Consider the following 17,955-nt stretch of genomic DNA (forward strand, 5'->3'; position numbering starts at 1 on the left):
CAGACATGCATGCTGCCCTTGGAGTACTCCATGCTCACGCAGGCAGACCCTGCTCCCAAAGCAGGCAGCCCCTAGGCTGAGGCTGCGCAACAAGAGGCCCACACAGGGCAGGGGAACCCCGTCCCCAGTGCTCTGTGCACAGAAGCCAGCGCTCACAGGTGAGCCTAACCGCCATGGAGTGACCCCGGGGTCAGCAGGTGGCTCAGCATCCCACACTCTGTGCACTTCAGGCCCTTCAGGGCTGTGCGAGGCTGAGCTGCCCTGACCCCCTGCAGCAGCTCCCAGGACGCCGCCCGGCTTCCAGGCTCAGAGGTAGTTTAGGAAAACAAGCCTCACCAGGTCCTGAAAAGCAAACATGACTTCAAAACACCTTCAATGTCTCAAGAGATTGAAACATAACGCCTGCGGCTCACCTGATTGTGCCGGTCGGGGAGGGGATGGGGCTGGCCATGTTCCGGAGATCCGGCTCCGGGATCTGGATCTTCAGCGGGGAGATCTGGGGGTACAGCGGCCGAAGGGGTGATGCCGGGGCCTCTTCCTTGTGGTACAGAGACGTGAACTGGATCTTTATGGCTGTGCTGGGGAACCGGAAGGTGCACCTGCAGCAGGAGGCAGAGCAGGGGTCAGGCAGCGGCCAGGAGGGGGAGCAGCCGGGGGCCCTGGAGCCACACCCGTGTGCGCCCCCATGCCTCCCTGAACCATCCTGCAGCCCTCATGGCCACTGTGGCTGTCTGCATATGACCCCTGACATGAGTTATCCTCTGCTTGTATGTGTGAACAGAGAGAGACAAATATCGCAGATAAACACTGACAAAGCCACCTCCGAGAGGTCCATGACCGGGGTGGGGCAGGGAGCACTAGCAGCCTGACCCCACGGTCAGCTCCAGCTTCCTCCTGGGTAGCACCAGGTGGGTGACAGCCCGAGGCCACGCTGCTCTCCACCAGGCATGGTTAAGCCAGCACACCATCTCTGCCCCCTCACACTGGCCAGTCACTGCGAGAACACAGGGAAGCAGCAGCCTTGGCGTGGAGACAGCTCTGTGCCCACACGGCCCTGGAGGAGTGGGACACAGGGTCACTGCGCAGGTCTGAGGCACCTGCGGCAGTGGCAGCCAACACCCCTTCACTGGAAGCACCTCCTGCTCTCAGTGCAATGGCTCTCACGGCACCAGGGAAGGAGGGGAGGCCCTGCCAGTAGACGGACCTTGGAGCCTTGGGCCCAGGGACTGCCCGGGAGCTGCCCTGCAGCTGCAGCTGAGGACACACAGCCAGAGCAGAAGGGCTGGGCGCACCGTGTCTACTGGCCACAGACACAAGTTGACGCTCCCCAGCAAGAAACTGGGACCAGGGACTTGGAATCCGTCTCCAAGTGGGAGCACCTAGCAGATGCCACTCAGGCCCTGATGAAAGGTCCGCCCAAGCCGACTTACAGTAACGTGCAGTACTCGGGGCTTGGCATGGGACACAGTGGTCAGGGTACTGCTTGGGATGCCTGGGTCTTGCACAGTACTTAGGTTCAACTCCTGGCTGCCTCACTTCCCATCCAGCTCCCTGCCAATGCACCCCAGGGCAGCAGCAGAGGGTGGCCCAGGTGCTTGGGCTTCTGTACCCACAGGGGAGACCAGGATGGAGCTCCTGGCTCCGGTCTGGCCCGGCCTCATTGTTGTCATCTGGGGAGTTGTGAACCAGCAGACGAAGATCTGTGTCTCCCTCTGCTTTTCAAATAGATAATACATCTTTTCAAACTTGGCTATTCTCTTCTCTGCACTCACACAGTGAGTGCCCTGTCCCTGTCCCCGCACTGGCGCCGTCCTGGCCGCTCCTCTAAGATGCTTGTTCACGGAACCCGTGGCCTGGCCCAGAGCCTGGCCGGGACCAAGGCGAGCTCCCCTGTAGCCACCAGCCCGAGCCAGAGTGAGTCCTTGGCTCACACCGTGCTGAGTCACAAGATGGCGTGCTGGGCCTGAGGGTCCCCAGGGCTGGGGCACGAGGATGCGGAGGGACGCTTGGTCCCCAGGACTCTGCACCAGGGGAGCAGAAAGCAGACCCTGGCTGGACCCCCGGCCGTGGGCGAAAGCAACCCAGCTCCAGCAGAGTGGGGTGGGCGAGACACCACTTTGCACCTGCCTCTGCTATGCTGACACTATGCAGGAGGGGAGGGGATGGCACAGGCGTCCCAGTCACACACACACTGCGGACTCAGCCAGGCGCGGGGAGGGCAGAGGCTGGCTGCAATGCCCTTTCCAGTTCTACTGTCACAATCAACATTTATCTATCATTCGCTTAACAGTTATTTTAAAAGCATTTCCTGACTCACTCTACTGCAAACCACTTTGAGGCAGGTATCTCATGGAGGAGACACAGGGGAGCAGGGAGTGGGGACACTGGGCTCCCAGGGGGGTGTCAGGGAGTAGGCACCCTGCCCACCTGCCCGGGCGGAGGACTCTTGCCCTAGCAGAGCCCAGGCACTGGATCCTGGGGTTGGGCAGGGCAGGTTGCGGAAGGCAGGGGTGCCACAAGACAGACTCTGTGTGGATGAAAACGCTCTAAAGCCTACAGTGGAGGCGGCTGCATGGCTCAGGGAACATGCTGAAAATCACCCAGATTTTAAATCCATGGGCTGGCTGTGCCCGGCCACAGCCCTGCTAAGGAGGTATGTACGCACCGGCTCTGTCCACACACCCCTAAGACGCACAGCTCTGTCTACACTGCACACACATGGCTTCATCCACACTACACACACAGCTCTGTCCTCACTGCAAACACACAGCAAAGTCCACACTACACATACACACAGCTCTGTCCACGCTGCACACACACAGCTCTGTTTACACAAACCTGTAGGTGGCTCCGTTCGGGTCTCCAAGTCCTTAATCTGTTCCATCCCATGCCACGAACCCCACCCCCTTCCCAGCCAACCGCCTGCCATGTTCTTAAAGACCAGCTAGGAATAAATTCTCCCACCCTCACACTCTGCCACTCTGTATGGTGTAAATGAACTTGCCGCCCAGGAGCCATGAGCTAGGCTTGGGGCTCTGGGGCCTGGCATGGCACTGCCCCCCCGCCCCCCCAGGAACCCCATCGCACGTGGCACCTGAGGCCTCGCTCTGTGGATTGGGCCGGGCCAGGCTGTGGAGGTCGGCTCTGAGCAGGGCAAGCTAGCACACAGCACGGGCAGCCTGGGAAGCACACGCAATGGCCTATAGAGGCAGGCCTTCCTCTCCGAGGCCTGGACGCAGAAGGTCTGCGCAGCAAACAGCTACAGAAGAAACTCGGTATGGAGAAGCCACAAAGCAAGGGCTTCTGACAAGCTCCCCATTTGTGCATTTTGCTAGCACACCCCACCCCACTCATCCACCTCATCCACGGATCACACGTGGCTGCAGCGGGGCGGGGCGGGGCAGTCTTCCAAGGCCTGTCCTGCTGAGCCCTGCCTGGCCGGGCAAAGCTGGTTAGAGACACCGGGCGGCTGAGACCAGGCTGTGGAGAAGCTAGTCTGTTTAGAAGGACTCCCACAGCGTTGTTTAAATCGAGTGCATTCTGGGATGAGGCAAACAAGCTCCTCCAACTTGGATAAAAGAGTGACTGGCTGTAGGCTACTGTCAGAGCTGCAGGCAGAGGGGCGCACGCCAGGGAGGCCAGGTGGCTCCCTTGGGTTGGGGGACACGAAGGCACAGCCCCTACTCCAGATGCCCGCGGCAGCCACTCCCGTAGGCTCCCCCGCACTGTGGTTTCTGCTGACAGCCTGCCCAGGATCCCAGCGAACCCAAAGGGCAGGTCCTGGAGCAGGCCCTGCCCCCGCATCACCCACCCCCGCCTTGGTGCAGGCCCTGAGGCTGCGGAGGCCAACAGGCAGGTCCCCCAGGGAGGCCCCTACCCTCCAGACAAACCAGAGAGCACCAAGTGGAGCTCCCACACTGGACAATTTGGGCAGGAAGTCGCCAGTGTGTGGAAAGCAGACTCCTCCCAGATCGGCCCCGGCTTCCCCGGCTTCCTCGGCTTCCTGGAGTTCAGCTCCAGGCGTTGCAAGCTGCGGCTGAGCAGGCTCAGGCAGGCCAGCACTGGCCTGTGGCCCTGGGCCAGGCACAGGGCAGGCGGGCAGGGTCAGCGCTGGTTTGCAGGGCCCATCTCGCCCTCTGATTTTGCTCCCAGGTCTCCTGCTTACTAAAAGCACTCCCTTCCCAGGCAGCTTCCCTGACTTCCGGGACCCTCACACCTGCAGCTGTCCACCCACCAGGGGCTGGCAGGGAGGAAGTCCTCTGGGAACCAAGCCTGCCAGGTGAGCCCACAAGCCAGTTTTCCAACGCACACACGGCACAGCCTCATCACGGCAGTGTGCAGGAGCAGAGGCCAACACTCGGGACACCATGCCGACACCCTCCGACCCCAAGTCAACTCTAGAGGGGTCCTGCCCATACCACCTCTATGATGTCTGCCACTGCACGCTCAGAGACCCTATTGGATGGGGCGCGTCCCAGGGGCTGCCCTGATCCAGGCCCCCGTTTGCAGCTCTAGGTCCCGTAAGTGCCAAGATGACAGTGGTTGCCAGCACAGGCGTGGGCTCTGCTCTGACCTGGGTCTGGAACCACACGCTGAAGCCTCCTCCATCTCAGGCCACCTGGGGAGCGGGCCCAGGGAAAGGCCGAGAGGAGGGTAGCTCCCAGAGGTGTCACCTCCATTCCGGCCTCTGCAGGTGTCCACGGGCTGGGCGGGAGGGACCCAGATGCTGCAAGCCACCTGTCCCCAGGAAGCTGACCCATCCCGGCATCCCGGCCACAGACACGGGACTCAAGAAATTACACTAGTGACATGATGACAGTTAGGAGTGAATGCCGACCACCACACGTCAGGCAGGTAAGTGTGTTACTGAACCACACATTGCTTGTCCTTCTGGGGAAAGTTCCAGAAGAGGCTCCCCACTCCACCTCCCTGCCATCCTCCAGGACAGAACCCCAGAGAGTTGCCACAGACCAGCAGGAATGCCACTCCAGGTTCCTGACCCTGAGTGTGAGACGGGGGTGCCAGGTGGGCATTGCTGCCCAGAGAGAAGTCAGCAAGACCTCAGGTGCGTCAGGGGTGGGGCCTGGCATCCTCTGACCGCCTCTCAGGGATAGCAGTTGGACACAGAGCTCAAGCATGGCTCAGGCAGCGTTTCCAGAAGCTGCCCATCTGTGCGCAGCCCACACAGCCGGCCAAGCCCCCACGTCACTTCCTCGCTGGGCGGCCACAGTACCACTCCCTTCCTGATGCGGAAAGTCTGGCTGGCCTGGGCATGGGGGCGGGCCGGAGCTGGAGTGCGGTATCAGAGTCTCCCCAGCTCAGGGGTTGGGCTCCCCAGAAGGAAGCCCCCTGACACAGCCCAAGGCACAGGGATTGAGAAACACTTGCAAGCAGCCCACAGTCGGGGCGGGGCTGATGGGGGAAGCCCCCACTCCCGCTGCTACAGAGGCCCAGGAAAGTGAGAGAAAGCAGTCCCCAAGCTCCCAGAGGCCTGGCCTGCCCATACCGGGCGCCACCGGCTCAGGCAGCCCCAGTGGGCTCCCTAAGGGGCGCCCTGCAGGTCCGCTTGTTCCAGGAGAGGGGCAGGGTGTGGCACGTAGCCAACCTGGCTCCCCCGGGGGTGCGGCACAGGCCAAGGTCAGGAGGACGGACTGCCCTGCCCCCTCCCCCCGCCCTGCCTCGGTTTCCTGGGTGGCCCCACCCAGCTGAAAGATTTCCTCCCCACTTCCCCATGACTGGGATGACGCACTGAAGGTGAACTGAACCTGCCAGGCAGCCCTTGGCAAGCTTCGGACGAGGTGGCCAGCCAGCCACGAGGAGAGGACAAGTGCCTGTCAGCCCTCACCCACTTCCTGCCTTCAAGGGATGTGTGCGGACCAGCGCATCCGCAACTGGCCTAGGCCACGAAGCACCTGGATAAGGGAGACCTCAGGGAGAACCGCAGGCCAGGGTGCCCGAGGCGGCTGCAGTCTGGCCGGGATCATTACAGACACAGGCCCAGCCTCCGCCTCCACACGTGCTCATGTGTGCACACTCCCACACACACAGGGGCTCTTCCTGTCCTAACCACACCCACCTCACTCACACACACACTCACACTCACACAGAGCTCCTCCTGCCCTAACCACACCCAACTCACACACTCACACACACAGCTCCTCCTGCCCTAACCACACCCACCTCACACACTCACACACACAGAGCTCCTCCTGCCCTAACCACACCCACCTCACACACTCACACACACACACAGAGCTCCTCCTGCCCTAACCACACCCACCTCACACACTCACACACACACACAGAGCTCCTCCTGCCCTAACCATGCCCACCTCACACACACTCACACACAGAGCTCCTCCTGCCCTAACCACACCCAACTCACACACTCACACACACACACACACAGAGCTCCTCCTGCCCTAACCACACCCACCTCACACACTCACACACACACACACACACACAGAGCTCCTCCTGCCCTAACCACACCCACATCTCACACACACACAGAGCTCCTCCTGCCCTAACCACACCCACCTCACACACTCACACACACAGAGCTCCTCCTGCCCTCACCACACCCACCTCACACACACACACTCACACACACACACACCTTCTCCTGCCCTCACCACCAAGGCTGCACTCTAAGTGAACTCTTAAGGGCAGGAGCTGGTGGAGCCAGCGGCGAGGGAGGGGCCAGAAGCCTGGGCCTGGGGAGTGGGGTGGGACTCAGCGAAGGGGGCCCAGCCTTCCCACTACCACAATCCGGGGAGGGGATGGGCAGTGTGTGGAGTGAGAAATGCTCTAGGAAGTAACGGCTGGAAAATATCCAAATCTGGCAAATAGGAAAAACTACAGATTGAGGAGTGAGTCACTCATGGAGGTCAACCCAAGGGATGGGTACCCAGCTCTGCGAGGCAAAGACAAAACTTGGAGGGAGAAGCTGCTCTCGACTCAGCAAGCGGCAAGTTCTCAGGCCCACGCAGTCCAGGGGGAAAAAAAATGACACGTGGGAACTTAGAACACAGCAAGAAGCACCAGCAAGAAGTTCCAGGCACGCACAAGGTCGCTCACGCGCAGGGCGCAGGGACGAGGCGCGCTGCAGTGGGCACACCCCATGGGTGTCTGTGAGGGGCGGCAGCCACCCACCTGTCCCGGTGGCTGAGGGGGAAACCCACACGAGGTGGACACACCCTCCACTGGCTGCCAACACATGGCACCCGTCTGCTTGTGGAGCCTGTGAGAGGCCCACTTCAAAGGCCGAGAAGTCCATGCCCACGACCCTCACAAAACAGCGCACTGTGGCCGGCAGGCTGCTAGACCCTGCCCGGGGCAGGGCACTCTCTCCCCCCAGGAAATGGTGGGGAATCCCAGGCCTGCCGTGACCACCAGCCTCCTGGTGCTAATGGCTCTGTGGGCACCAGAGGGGACTTCGGGTGGCACTCAGTATGTGCAACTTCACATGAGTCTAGTTTTTTGAGGCCAAGGTGGCGGCCAACCTCTGGGCAGGGCCAGGTTGGCCATAGGAACTTGGAGACATTGGTTAGCCATGCCTACTTGTGAGCTGCCAGCCTGGGTGCCCTGACCACCGAACAAACTTCCCCAAGTGGGATGCAGTGCCCCCACGTACCAGCACACATTAGAGCAGGGCCCTCGTCCTCCTGCCAGCTGGAGTGTTCACAGGCGGGTGCAGCCAGCAGCTCTCCAGCTCCACGGGGCTGTGGACCCTAACGGCTCCTCTTGCAATCTGCAGGGGCAGGCTACTGGTCAACAGCCAGGCACCACATGGCTGGCACTGAAGCCACCACCAGTGGCCTCATTTCCCTGTTGGTCCCTCATCCTGCTAGCCAGGCAGACATCAAGACCCTCAGGTGCCTGGCAGCGACCCCGACAGGACAGCGCGCTGTGAGAAACGGGGCCGTCACGAGAACTTACAGGGTGTCTTGTTTCCCAAACATGCCTCATTTATCCCAGCCCTGGCTCTGCTCCAGTCGGCCCGGGCATGGCCACGACCTAGTCAATCCGCTGGAGTAAGGGAGGGGCTGGCACCGTACCACCACACCACCACCACCACGGGGACAATCAGACACGAGAGCTAGCTGCAGGGGCTTCCCTCTGAGGCCCTGCTGCTCAGCGTGGAGTGCCAGCAGGAGACACCACCTCTCCTGGCAGTGGGTACCTGCAGAAGAAGTGCCCCGACCACAGACATGGCCTGTGCCCATGAACATGTGCACCCCTGGTGGGCCTGGGCAGAGTGGACCTGGATCCCCAGCACAGGTACCTGGGTATGGCTCCACCCACACCTCCCGGAAATGCAGGCCAGGCCACCACCCTGGCTCTCCTGGCTGCGGAAACCCAAGCCAGAGCGGGAGGGAAGCCTCAGAGATGGCTCTTCGGGGGAGGGGGCACACTTCTGGATTTTGAAGCTCGGGAGTGTTCCACCGGTCGGCCGACCCATCTATCAGGATGCTGAGGCGGCGCCGTGCAAACAGCGCAGGAAGAACCAGGCCTGGTCTCCGGCCTGAGCTTCCTGGCTCTGAGCGGATAAGCTCAGCAGGAAAAGGCGGGCCAGTCCTCCCAACACTCATAGACACATCAAAGCCCCTCACGGCCCAGTGGCATTGAGGCAGGGCCGTGGTACTGGCACCCCACCCCTGCCCCCTGCCCAGCAGCTGCCCTCCTTAACAAACAGCACTGCGTGGCTGTGTGGGGTCCTCCTCCCTGGCCAGGCCTGTCCAGGGCAAAGATTGGGCCCGGCACACGACTGGCCGGGCTGAAACGACTGCATCAAACCATGGGTGGGGACAAGCACGCGCTCTGATGAGGCAGGGACGTGATGGCCAGTCACTGGCTCCCGGGCACCAGCCTCAGCGGCCCGGGCTGGGACGGCTGGGCCCCTCCTGACCACACACAGGCTCACATATTCACTTGCTTCCATTTCTCACTTGAACGATGGAGGAAGACAAAGCTCTTTGACCTGCAAATTCGCTCTCCCAGCGGCCACGAGAGCTGGGACTGGGCCAGGCCAAGGACAGGACCCAGAGTTCAACCCCACTCCAGCCCCTGAGCCATCACTGCCACTTCCCGGAAGCAGGGTCAGGCCCTGAACCCTGGCGCTCAAACAGCACGTGGGCAGTCCAAGCAGCGCCTTCAATGCTGCACCACATGGCTGCCCCCCCCACCTGTTTGTAGTTCTGCAGAAGTCACAGTGCTCTGAGCACAACTTAAAAATAAAAGCCATCTCTTGTCACCTGGTAACGGCGCAGAGGTGACTCAACAGCCCCATCCCGCCCGTCAGCCTGGCTGTCCCAGCAGGGTGTAACCCTCCTCCCCCGCGACCATGGCTGTGGCTGCACTGGCAAGCAAACAGAGAAGCAGCCAGCATCACGCCCGGAGCAGAGAAGCTGGGCTGCGAGCTGAGCAGCAGAGCCCCACGCAGCAACAGCTCTCCAGGGCTGGCAGCGGCAGGCAGAACCCAGGGCCACCACTGCCCCTAGGGATGGTCCCTAACCGCCCCTTACCCCTGCTGGAAGCAGAGCCAGCTCAGCACTCGTGTCTGCCTGGAGGGCACTGTTGGGTCTGAGCTGGGTTTCTGTAGATGCAGCCTGGGGGCCACAGACCACCCCAACACAAGCGTCACTGCTCCAAGCGGGCCTCACTGCTCTCCCGTCAGGCCCAAGCACGTGGCAGACCAAGGGTGAGTCTGCGCTGTGCTCCCCGTGGATGCTGGGGGCTCAGGCGGGGGGCTTGCCCGCTGAAGAGAAGCTAAAGTTCTTGACAAGAAGACACCAAGGCACCAAAAGGCCGTGCCCATCCAACTTCTTGGATGAGTAAACTACTAAGTTCCATTAGTTTTTATTTTATTTTGACAATAAACAGGAAAGGCATACGGGTGCCGCTGAGTTCACAGACCACACAGATGGTTTGACCTGCTCCGTTCCCGGGCATGGACTCCGTCCTGGGCAGCCACCCTCCTGTGGGCAGGGAGCCCCGGCGGACCCATTTCACGGGTGAGGAGCTGTCACAGGGACAGTGAGGAGCCGGCAGGACACTGTGTGTCCCTTAGGGCTACAGGCTGCTTTTCCACCAAGCAAATGTTCAGGGCACTTAAAAGACACACAGAGAGAACTTCCAGCTGCTGGCTCCCTACCCAGGTGGAGTCCGATGCCTGGAACTCAGCCTGGGTTCCCCACGTGGGTGACAGGGACCCTAGGAGTTGAGCCACCACTGTTGTGGAGAGCCGAACCCAGGTCCTCAGGCATGCAGTCAGCCAAGCCTCCTACCCACTGCTCCCCGTGCCTATCCCTAACATTTTCAAGTCTCGTGAAGTCAACGCAACTGTGGCAAAAATCAGCTCACAGGTTGCCAAAGTCAGAGCCTTCTAGAACCTCACCACTTCAGGCAGAACCCGTGGGGGCTGGTGGGCAGGGGGCTGCACCAGGCCCTGTGTTCTCACAGGACAACCCCCTGGGCTCCAGGCCAGCAAGAAAAGGTGTGCGAAGCCAGGGTCTGAGCCACCTGCATCCCTGCCCCAAACTCAGGCGACAAGGCCCCTGTGCTCTTGCCCCAGCCTCCACCCAAAAGGGGGCTGTGGGGTGGACACACCAGCAGGAAGGTCAGGGAGAGAAAGAGCCACAGGAACCAAGCCCCCTGCCAGCAGGTCCAGCGGCCTTCAAGCCACCGCCTTCCTGAGCCGGCACCCCATGGGCCCCTCCCCAACAGGGCAGGCAAGGCAAGCAGCAGAGAGACAGATCTTCAGCCTCTGCGTCAACCCCACTGCCACACGGAGAGGGACAGGCTAGGGCCAGCAGCCTGTGAAGCCTGCGACTCTGGCACAGCTCCCATGGGAGGCCAGGCCCAAAGAGCAGGGGCCACATCCAGGGCAGCAGGGGATGCGACCCACCGGGCTGACGTCCCTGCGACCTCTGCCACGTTAGGGACCTGGGACATGGGGCAAGGATGACTTCTCCAGGGGCCACTGTGGGCACTTGGACCCACGGACACAATGACCTCCACAGCCCAGATGACAGCAGCAAGCAAGGGCGAGCTTCCTTGGGAGGAGACAGCGTTAAGATCCCCGGTCAGGGAGCCCGGGCTAGAACAGCAGGCACAGACATGGGCATGGGATGCCAAGGTCAAAATCGGGGTGTCTGTGGTCACAGGACCAGGGTAGAAAGGCGACACACACGATGTCAAGTGTGGCCTGTAGCCGTGAGGACGGGCTCTGTGGGCAGTGCCTGCCCCAGGGTGAACTCAGCTCTGACACGGAGCAGGTGCAAGTATGGCCGCTCATGGCGTCCTGGTCTCATCCTACTTGCTTCTGTTGCGCAGGCAGCAGCGAAGGGGACCCCAAAAACCCCAAGAGGAGCCAGTGACAGCACAGCACGTAAAGCCTCTGCCTGCGGCACTGCATCCTGTATGGACTCTGGTTCAAATCTCAGCTGCTCTACTTCCCATCCAGCTCCTACTGACCTGGGAAAACAGCGAAGATGAGCCAAGGGCTTGGGTCTCCCATGGGGGAGACCTACAACATGGCCAGATCCAGCAGCCATTTGAGGAGCGAGCCCGCAGACAGATTCCTCTCTCGGTAACTGTCTTTCAAATAAAAGTAAATAAATCTCCAAAGAAGAAAAGCCCTGAGAAGTACCACAGAATCTTCCCAATCAATTAACAGGGCCAGAGGCGGAGGGGGGAGGGGGCAGAAGACAGGCGCACCACAGGAAACGCCCACGCAGCTGGGGGCTGCTGGTACAACGGCAACCATGCCACGGTGGGGGGACACTACCTGCCCACACAGCTGGGGGGCTGCTGGGTACAACGGCGACCATGCCACGGTGGTGGGGGACACTACCTGCCCACGCAGCTGCGGGGCTCCTGGGTACAACGGCAACCATGCCACGGTGGGGGGGGGACACTACCTGCCCACGCAGCTGGGGGGCTCCTGGGTACAACGGCAACCATGCCACGGTGGGGGGGACACTACCTGCCCACGCAGCTGGGGCGCTGCTGGGTACAACGGCGACCATGCCACGGAGACACTACCTCCCCAGCAGAGCGCCGTGCCTGAGTCCCAGCTTCTGGCCCAGCTCCCTCCTGGGTGCAGCCTGGGGCTCAAGGACATGGGCTGCTGCCACCCACAGGGGAGACCTAGCTGGAGTTCCTGTATTCGTCTGGCCCAGACATGGCTGTTGCGGGCATTTGTAAGCCAGAGGGTGGAAGATTCCTGTAGCTCTCTGCCTCTCTAGTAATAAAACCTTCAAATGAAGCTCTTGTTTAAAATCAGTGAAACAAACCGCCTCCTATGGTATCCTCAGCACCCTCAGAGGCCCAGGGCGGGTGCTGCGGGAGGGCTGGGCCTGGTAGGGGTGGGCATGGTGCCAGGGAGGCAGCAGGACAGCTCTGGGGGCTGGGCAGAGGTTCCCACCAGTGCCCCAGACAGGGACGTGTTGAAAACAGCATCTCCCTGGAGGCAGAGGGCGGAGCAGGGAGGGGACAGGAGGGGGGGCTGTGCTGAAGGCGGCAGGGCAGGACCAGGGAGGGGAGGCAGGGCGGTGTGGGACGAGGGCAAAGACAAGGGAGGCTTTGGCGGCAGCTGCCACGGGACACCAAGGGCTCTTGGGCCTCTTAGGGGAGAGGATGGGACTGGCCCGGGGGGGGGGCAGGAGAGACGGCCCCCAGGCTCTTGCTTCCCACCCAGGCCACACAGCAGCACCTGAGCAGAGGGACTCCAGGTGTACCACTGCTGTACCTGCGACCCCAGGCCATGCGCCCTTGACCTCCCCGCCAGAGACCCAGGGGATGCAGTCACACAGCCCGGGCTGCCTGCACCATCTGGGGACTCAAGAGCACCACTGAAGCTTTTCTCATCTTATAATCCAGGAACAGGATCCCGTGGAGAGACAACCACACAGTAACCTCAGCCACAGCAGGGGTCCTCCTGGGATCCCAGGCATTTCTGTGCAGCCCCCTTGGGCCACTCGCATCTGCTGCCTCTGGGTGTCAGCCGCTACCCTCTGACCAGGTAACAACTTTCTGCAAGTCTTCCCCGCAAGATGCCTTCCACACTGCCACCAGCTACCCCCACCCTGCCTCAGCAGTAAGCCTGCACCCCTGGGGGTCCCAGTCATGCCAGCAGTGGCCCCACAGCTTGGGGGTGGAGTCACTCAGGTTCAGTGACTGCGCACGCCTTACCCCTCCCCGGGGTTGTCAGGACCACGCTCAGCTGGCTTTGTCCACACAAGGCGGCAGGAGCTTGGGCATGTACGGTTCAGAGCGCAGGTGCCCTGCCTGCAGCATCCCTGGCTTAAAGCTCAAGAACTGAAGTGTGCCATCAATGACAATGACTTCGTGACACTGTGTCCCCAGCTCTAAGCTGAGCAAGGCCCAACCTAGCTGCTGGGCACCGTAACTCTCACACACTCTCCCTCACTTCTGCATACAAGGACAGACCCGCTGGAGGTGCTTGCAGCCACTCAGGAGTGCTCCAGAACTCTGGCCCTGGAAGCTGGACCACCACTGAGGTCACAGGCCCGGCCCCTGCCATGGCCTGGCTGGCTTCCACGCCACAGTGGCCTGGGCAGTCCTCATGTTCTTGTCCTTCCTGGATGAGCCTCCCCAGATCTTCACACAGTATCCTTGCTGGGCATCCCCCGCTGAGGGCTCCCTCACCTCTGTGGGCATCCCCCACAAGGGACTTGCTCAGGAAGCACCCCACCCCCATAGCCCGGGACACACCAAGAGCCACACTGCCTTTCCGGCCTGGCCACTGCCCGGCAGCCACTCACCTGCCAATCAAGCCAGCAGGAGAGGGAGGAGCAGCTGTACAGCCGAGGTTGCTCTTCCGGGCTCCGCCTCCTCCCAGGCAGGCCAGGAGCTCAGGGGAGGTGAGCAGAGGGCCTGCGTGGATGCGGCGGGGCAGGGGCGCAGCCCGGTGGTCGGCCTAGGAGCGGTCACCAAAGCTGGGGTTGGCGGAGCAGAGGAGGGCACGGGCAGCTGCCTGGCTGCAGGAGGCTGAGCCCCAGCAAGGGGCAGCAAGGCCACCAGGGGCTCCACCTTTTAGGAGGGGTAGAGAACGCACACAGCACGAGGCACCCATCAGACCTCGCTTAGCTCAATGGAGTTTCTGGGCACCTCACAGCTAGGGCTGGGCGGCAGACCCGAGCCCTCAGGCCTTCACCCTGCCTCCCGGGATGCATGGAACCCAGCGTGGGGAGTCTCGGACCCAGGCCACCCCAACTCAGGGCACAGGCACCCCAAATAGCATCAACAAAGGCCTGCTGCTGCTGCCTTATTTAAAAGGGGACTGGATAAACAGGCCACAGGGCTTGTCAAGCAGTTTTGCTTTGTACTTTAGTAAAAGTTTTAAAAACAGGGCCCGGCGGCGTGGCCTAGCGGCTAAAGTCCTCACCTTGAAAGCCCCGGGATCCCATATGGGCGCCGGTTCTAATCCCGGCAGCTCCACTTCCCATCCAGCTCCCTGCTTGTAGCCTGGGAAAGCAGTGGAGGTCGCCCCAAAGCTTTGGGACACTGCACCTGCGTGGGAGACCCGGAAGAGGTTCCTGGTTCCCGGCTTCGGATCGGCGCGTACCAGCCCGTTGCGGCTCACTTGGGGAGTGAATCATCGGATGGAAGATCTTCCTCTCTGTCTCTCCTCCTCTCTGTATATCCGGCTTTCCAAAAATAATAAAATCTTTAAAAAAAAAAAAAAGTTTTAAAAACAAACTTTGAGAGGCAAGAAGGGAGAGGACGTGGAAGAGCTATCCTATTCTGTTTCATTTCTCAAATGCCTGCAACGGCTGCCGGCCACACCGCACAGGGGCTAAAACAGGGCCAGGCCTCCCTCCGGTGACTCGAGGCACCTCTGCGCCTCACAGAGTCCACAAACCCCGGCAACTCAATCAAGTCAAACATGGGCATCTCAACCCCTACCCCTTGGCAGCGTTTCTAAAATGTGTTACAAAAAGTGAATTAGCTAACCACTTCCACAGCTCCATTTGATTCATGAGGCACCCTGCTTCCTGCGGGGGACGAGCTGGCCTCTGTGGGGCGGCCCCTGCCTTCCCAGCCTTCCCGTCTGCCCCCTGCCCTCGACCTCCTACCTACACCAGGCAAAAATCCGATCTTGTCTTTTCAAACCTGCTAGACTTTGGCCCCCGTCCCCTGAGCAAGCAGCCAGAACAGCAGGCAGCCGTGCTCCTGTTTGCTCCAACCTCGCGCCCTGTAGCGCCAGCAGTGAGCTGGGAGCCCGCACGCCTGCCCGCGGCAGTACAAGGACACACGCCCCTGCTGGTGAGGGGTTAGCTCCAGGCCACCCCATCGTGAGGGCTCAGGGCACCTCGCTTTCCCCCACCGGAATGCACCCCATTTCCAGCAGGGCACGCCCACACTAACAAGGAAGGTGCCCGAGCCTTCTGGGCCTTGAGTCGCTGTTTCTGACCCTAACCTCTGCGAGTCTCCCCGCCACCTGTGACAAGAGCCAGCAGGTAAAGCCACCGGGAGAACCCAGGGACAGCTGTGTCTCCAGACCTTTTCTTTTAGATTTATTTATCTTTATTGGAAAAGGCAGATTTACACAAAGGAGAAAGATCTTCTGTCTGCTGGTTCACTCCCCAATTGGCTGCAATGGCCAGAGCTGAGCCAATCTGAAGTTAGGAGCCAGGAGCTTCCTCCAGGTCTCTCACACGGGTGCAGGGTCCCAAGGCTTTGGGCCGTCCCCACTGCTTTCCCAGGCCCAAGCAGGGAGCTGGATGGAAGCTGGGACATGAACTGGCACCCATGTGGGATGCTGGCATTTACAAGGTAAGGTTTCCACTAAGCCATTGCACCAGGCCTGGTCCCTTTCTCTGCCCAGTTTCTATACTCAGATCTCTCCTGTTTATTTGCTAACAATTACGCCTCAGGTGCCAATGATGTGGCCAGCACACTGGCACGAGCAGTTACAGCAGCGAGTAAGAAAAACAAGACAAAAACTGCCAGCAGTCACCCACTCCAGGCTTGTGGCCAGCAGAGGCACCGTGTCCCCAGCACACTCCAGGAACACCCCTCCCCGGAGCCAGAGATGCCCACTGGGGTCTTGTAGGGTGCAGCGGAATCCAGCAACACAGCAAGGGAGATACACAGTAGTGAGAGAAAGACAGTGACTGACTGACGCAAGGCCACAATGCAAACACTACTGCCAGGAACACGAAGGTGAGGGGACACAGAGGGCCCCGATGCCCGGCTCGAGGGGGACCCCGAGGACACAGAGGGCCCCGGATGCCTGGCTCGAGGGGGACCCCGAGGACACAGAGGGCCCCGATGCCTGGCTCGAGGGGGACCCCGAGGACACGGGCCCCGATGCCCGGCTCGAGGGGGACCCCAGGACACGGGCCCCAATGCCCGGCTCCAGGGGGACCCCGAGGACACGGGCCCGGATGCCAGGCTCGAGGGGGACCCCGAGGACACGGGCCCCCTGATGCCCGGCTCGAGGGGGACCCCGAGGACACGGGCCCGGATGCCCGGCTCCAGGGGGACCCCGAGGACACGGCCCCGGATGCCCGGCTCCAGGGGGACCCTGAGGACACGGCCCCGGATGCCTGGCTCCAGGGGGACCCCGAGGACACGGGCCCCCTGATGCCCGGCTCGAGGGGGACCCCGAGGACACGGCCCGGATGCCCGGCTCCAGGGGGACCCCGAGGACACGGCCCCGGATGCCTGGCTCCAGGGCGACCCCGAGGACACGGGCCCTGGATGCCCGGCTCCAGGGGGACCCTGAGGGCACACATCCCCATCCTGGCCTTTCAGCTAAAGATGCTAGCAAACCTAAGTGGTGAGATTTCCTATAAAATGACACCATTTTTGCCTACAAACATTACCATCAATGAGGACAAAGTTGGGCAGACCAGGAGCCAGGGAGAGGGGATGGAGGGCTGTGACACAGGGTGAGGCTGTGTCCTGGGCTGGACCCTGCGTTGGCGAGGCAAGGCCCTGGTGTCACACCAACGTGACACAATACAATGATGGGCGCTCTAACCGCAGCTCGGAGGATGAATGGGCCCCTGTCACGTGCAGCCGGCTGGACGGCCAGAGGCTGAGGCGAGCAGGGAGGGGCCTGGCAGAGACACATCAAGGCGGGGGCCTGGACTGCACTTGCAGCTCTTTCAGAAGTCTGACATCTTTCAAAATGCCCAGCTTAAAATCTGGCATTCTAAGACTCCTACCAAAGTCACATGGCATGCAAACAATGCTGTAAAAAGATAAGGAGGAAGACGCCGGGCTCGCCCAGGGCACGGCCTCCTGTCACAGCGCACATGTCCCCGCAGCCTGTGGAGCCCAGGTAGCCTCCGGAAGGTGCCGGCATCACCAGAGGGGTGACCCATCCACTCGTCAGGAACGCACCTGCTGGACTTTGCAGAAAACGTGCTGCTCTTGTGACCGACACAGGGAGGTCTTGGTGGGAAGCCGCCCAGGGCTGCCGGACCATGCCCAAGTGCCCGCCCCCAGGCTTGGGGCCAGGTGCTAGGGACACCCATCCACCACGTGCTGCAGGCTCGGGCCGCGACAGCCTGGCAGACATGTGGTGCTACGAGCTCATAAGGGCTTCTGACACCTGCAGCGGAGTTGGACGCAACAGGCCCTGACAGCGGCCCACACGCACACAACACCTTCCAGGGCTCCCAGGCAGCAGCTGTCTCTGCTCTCCACAGCTTCCCTGCTCTGCTTGGAGGCAGCGGCGGGCTAACGGCGCCTCCACTGCAGCTCATCCCTGAAGCCGAGAGGTGGAAACTGACCACAGCAGGGTAGGAGGAGTGCGTAAACTGAGCCAGGCCACGCCTCTCTCCTAAAGCCTGGGGACACCCAGGTCTGTAACTTCCCCTGGACAAAGTGACAGGACTTTCCTGTCAGAACTGAAAAGCTAGTGCAATGGTGCTCATCAATGACTGGCAGCTCAAGGCCACGGCACAGAGCGAT

General features: G+C 61.3%; 1 protein-coding gene across 1 annotated transcript in view; it reads right to left on the reverse strand.

Moving 5' to 3' along the window:
• The window catches only part of FOXK1 (forkhead box K1), a 36,942-nt gene that overhangs the window by 7,704 nt on the left and 11,283 nt on the right, over positions 1–17,955 (reverse strand). The window contains exon 2 of the mRNA XM_012930617.2: positions 414–599. Coding sequence (XP_012786071.2) covers positions 414–599 — 186 coding nt within the window. The remainder of the gene's footprint in view (positions 1–413; positions 600–17,955) is intronic.

This window comes from Ochotona princeps, chromosome 24 (genome assembly GCF_030435755.1).
Source record: "Ochotona princeps isolate mOchPri1 chromosome 24, mOchPri1.hap1, whole genome shotgun sequence".
NCBI classification, from domain to species: domain Eukaryota; kingdom Metazoa; phylum Chordata; class Mammalia; order Lagomorpha; family Ochotonidae; genus Ochotona; species Ochotona princeps.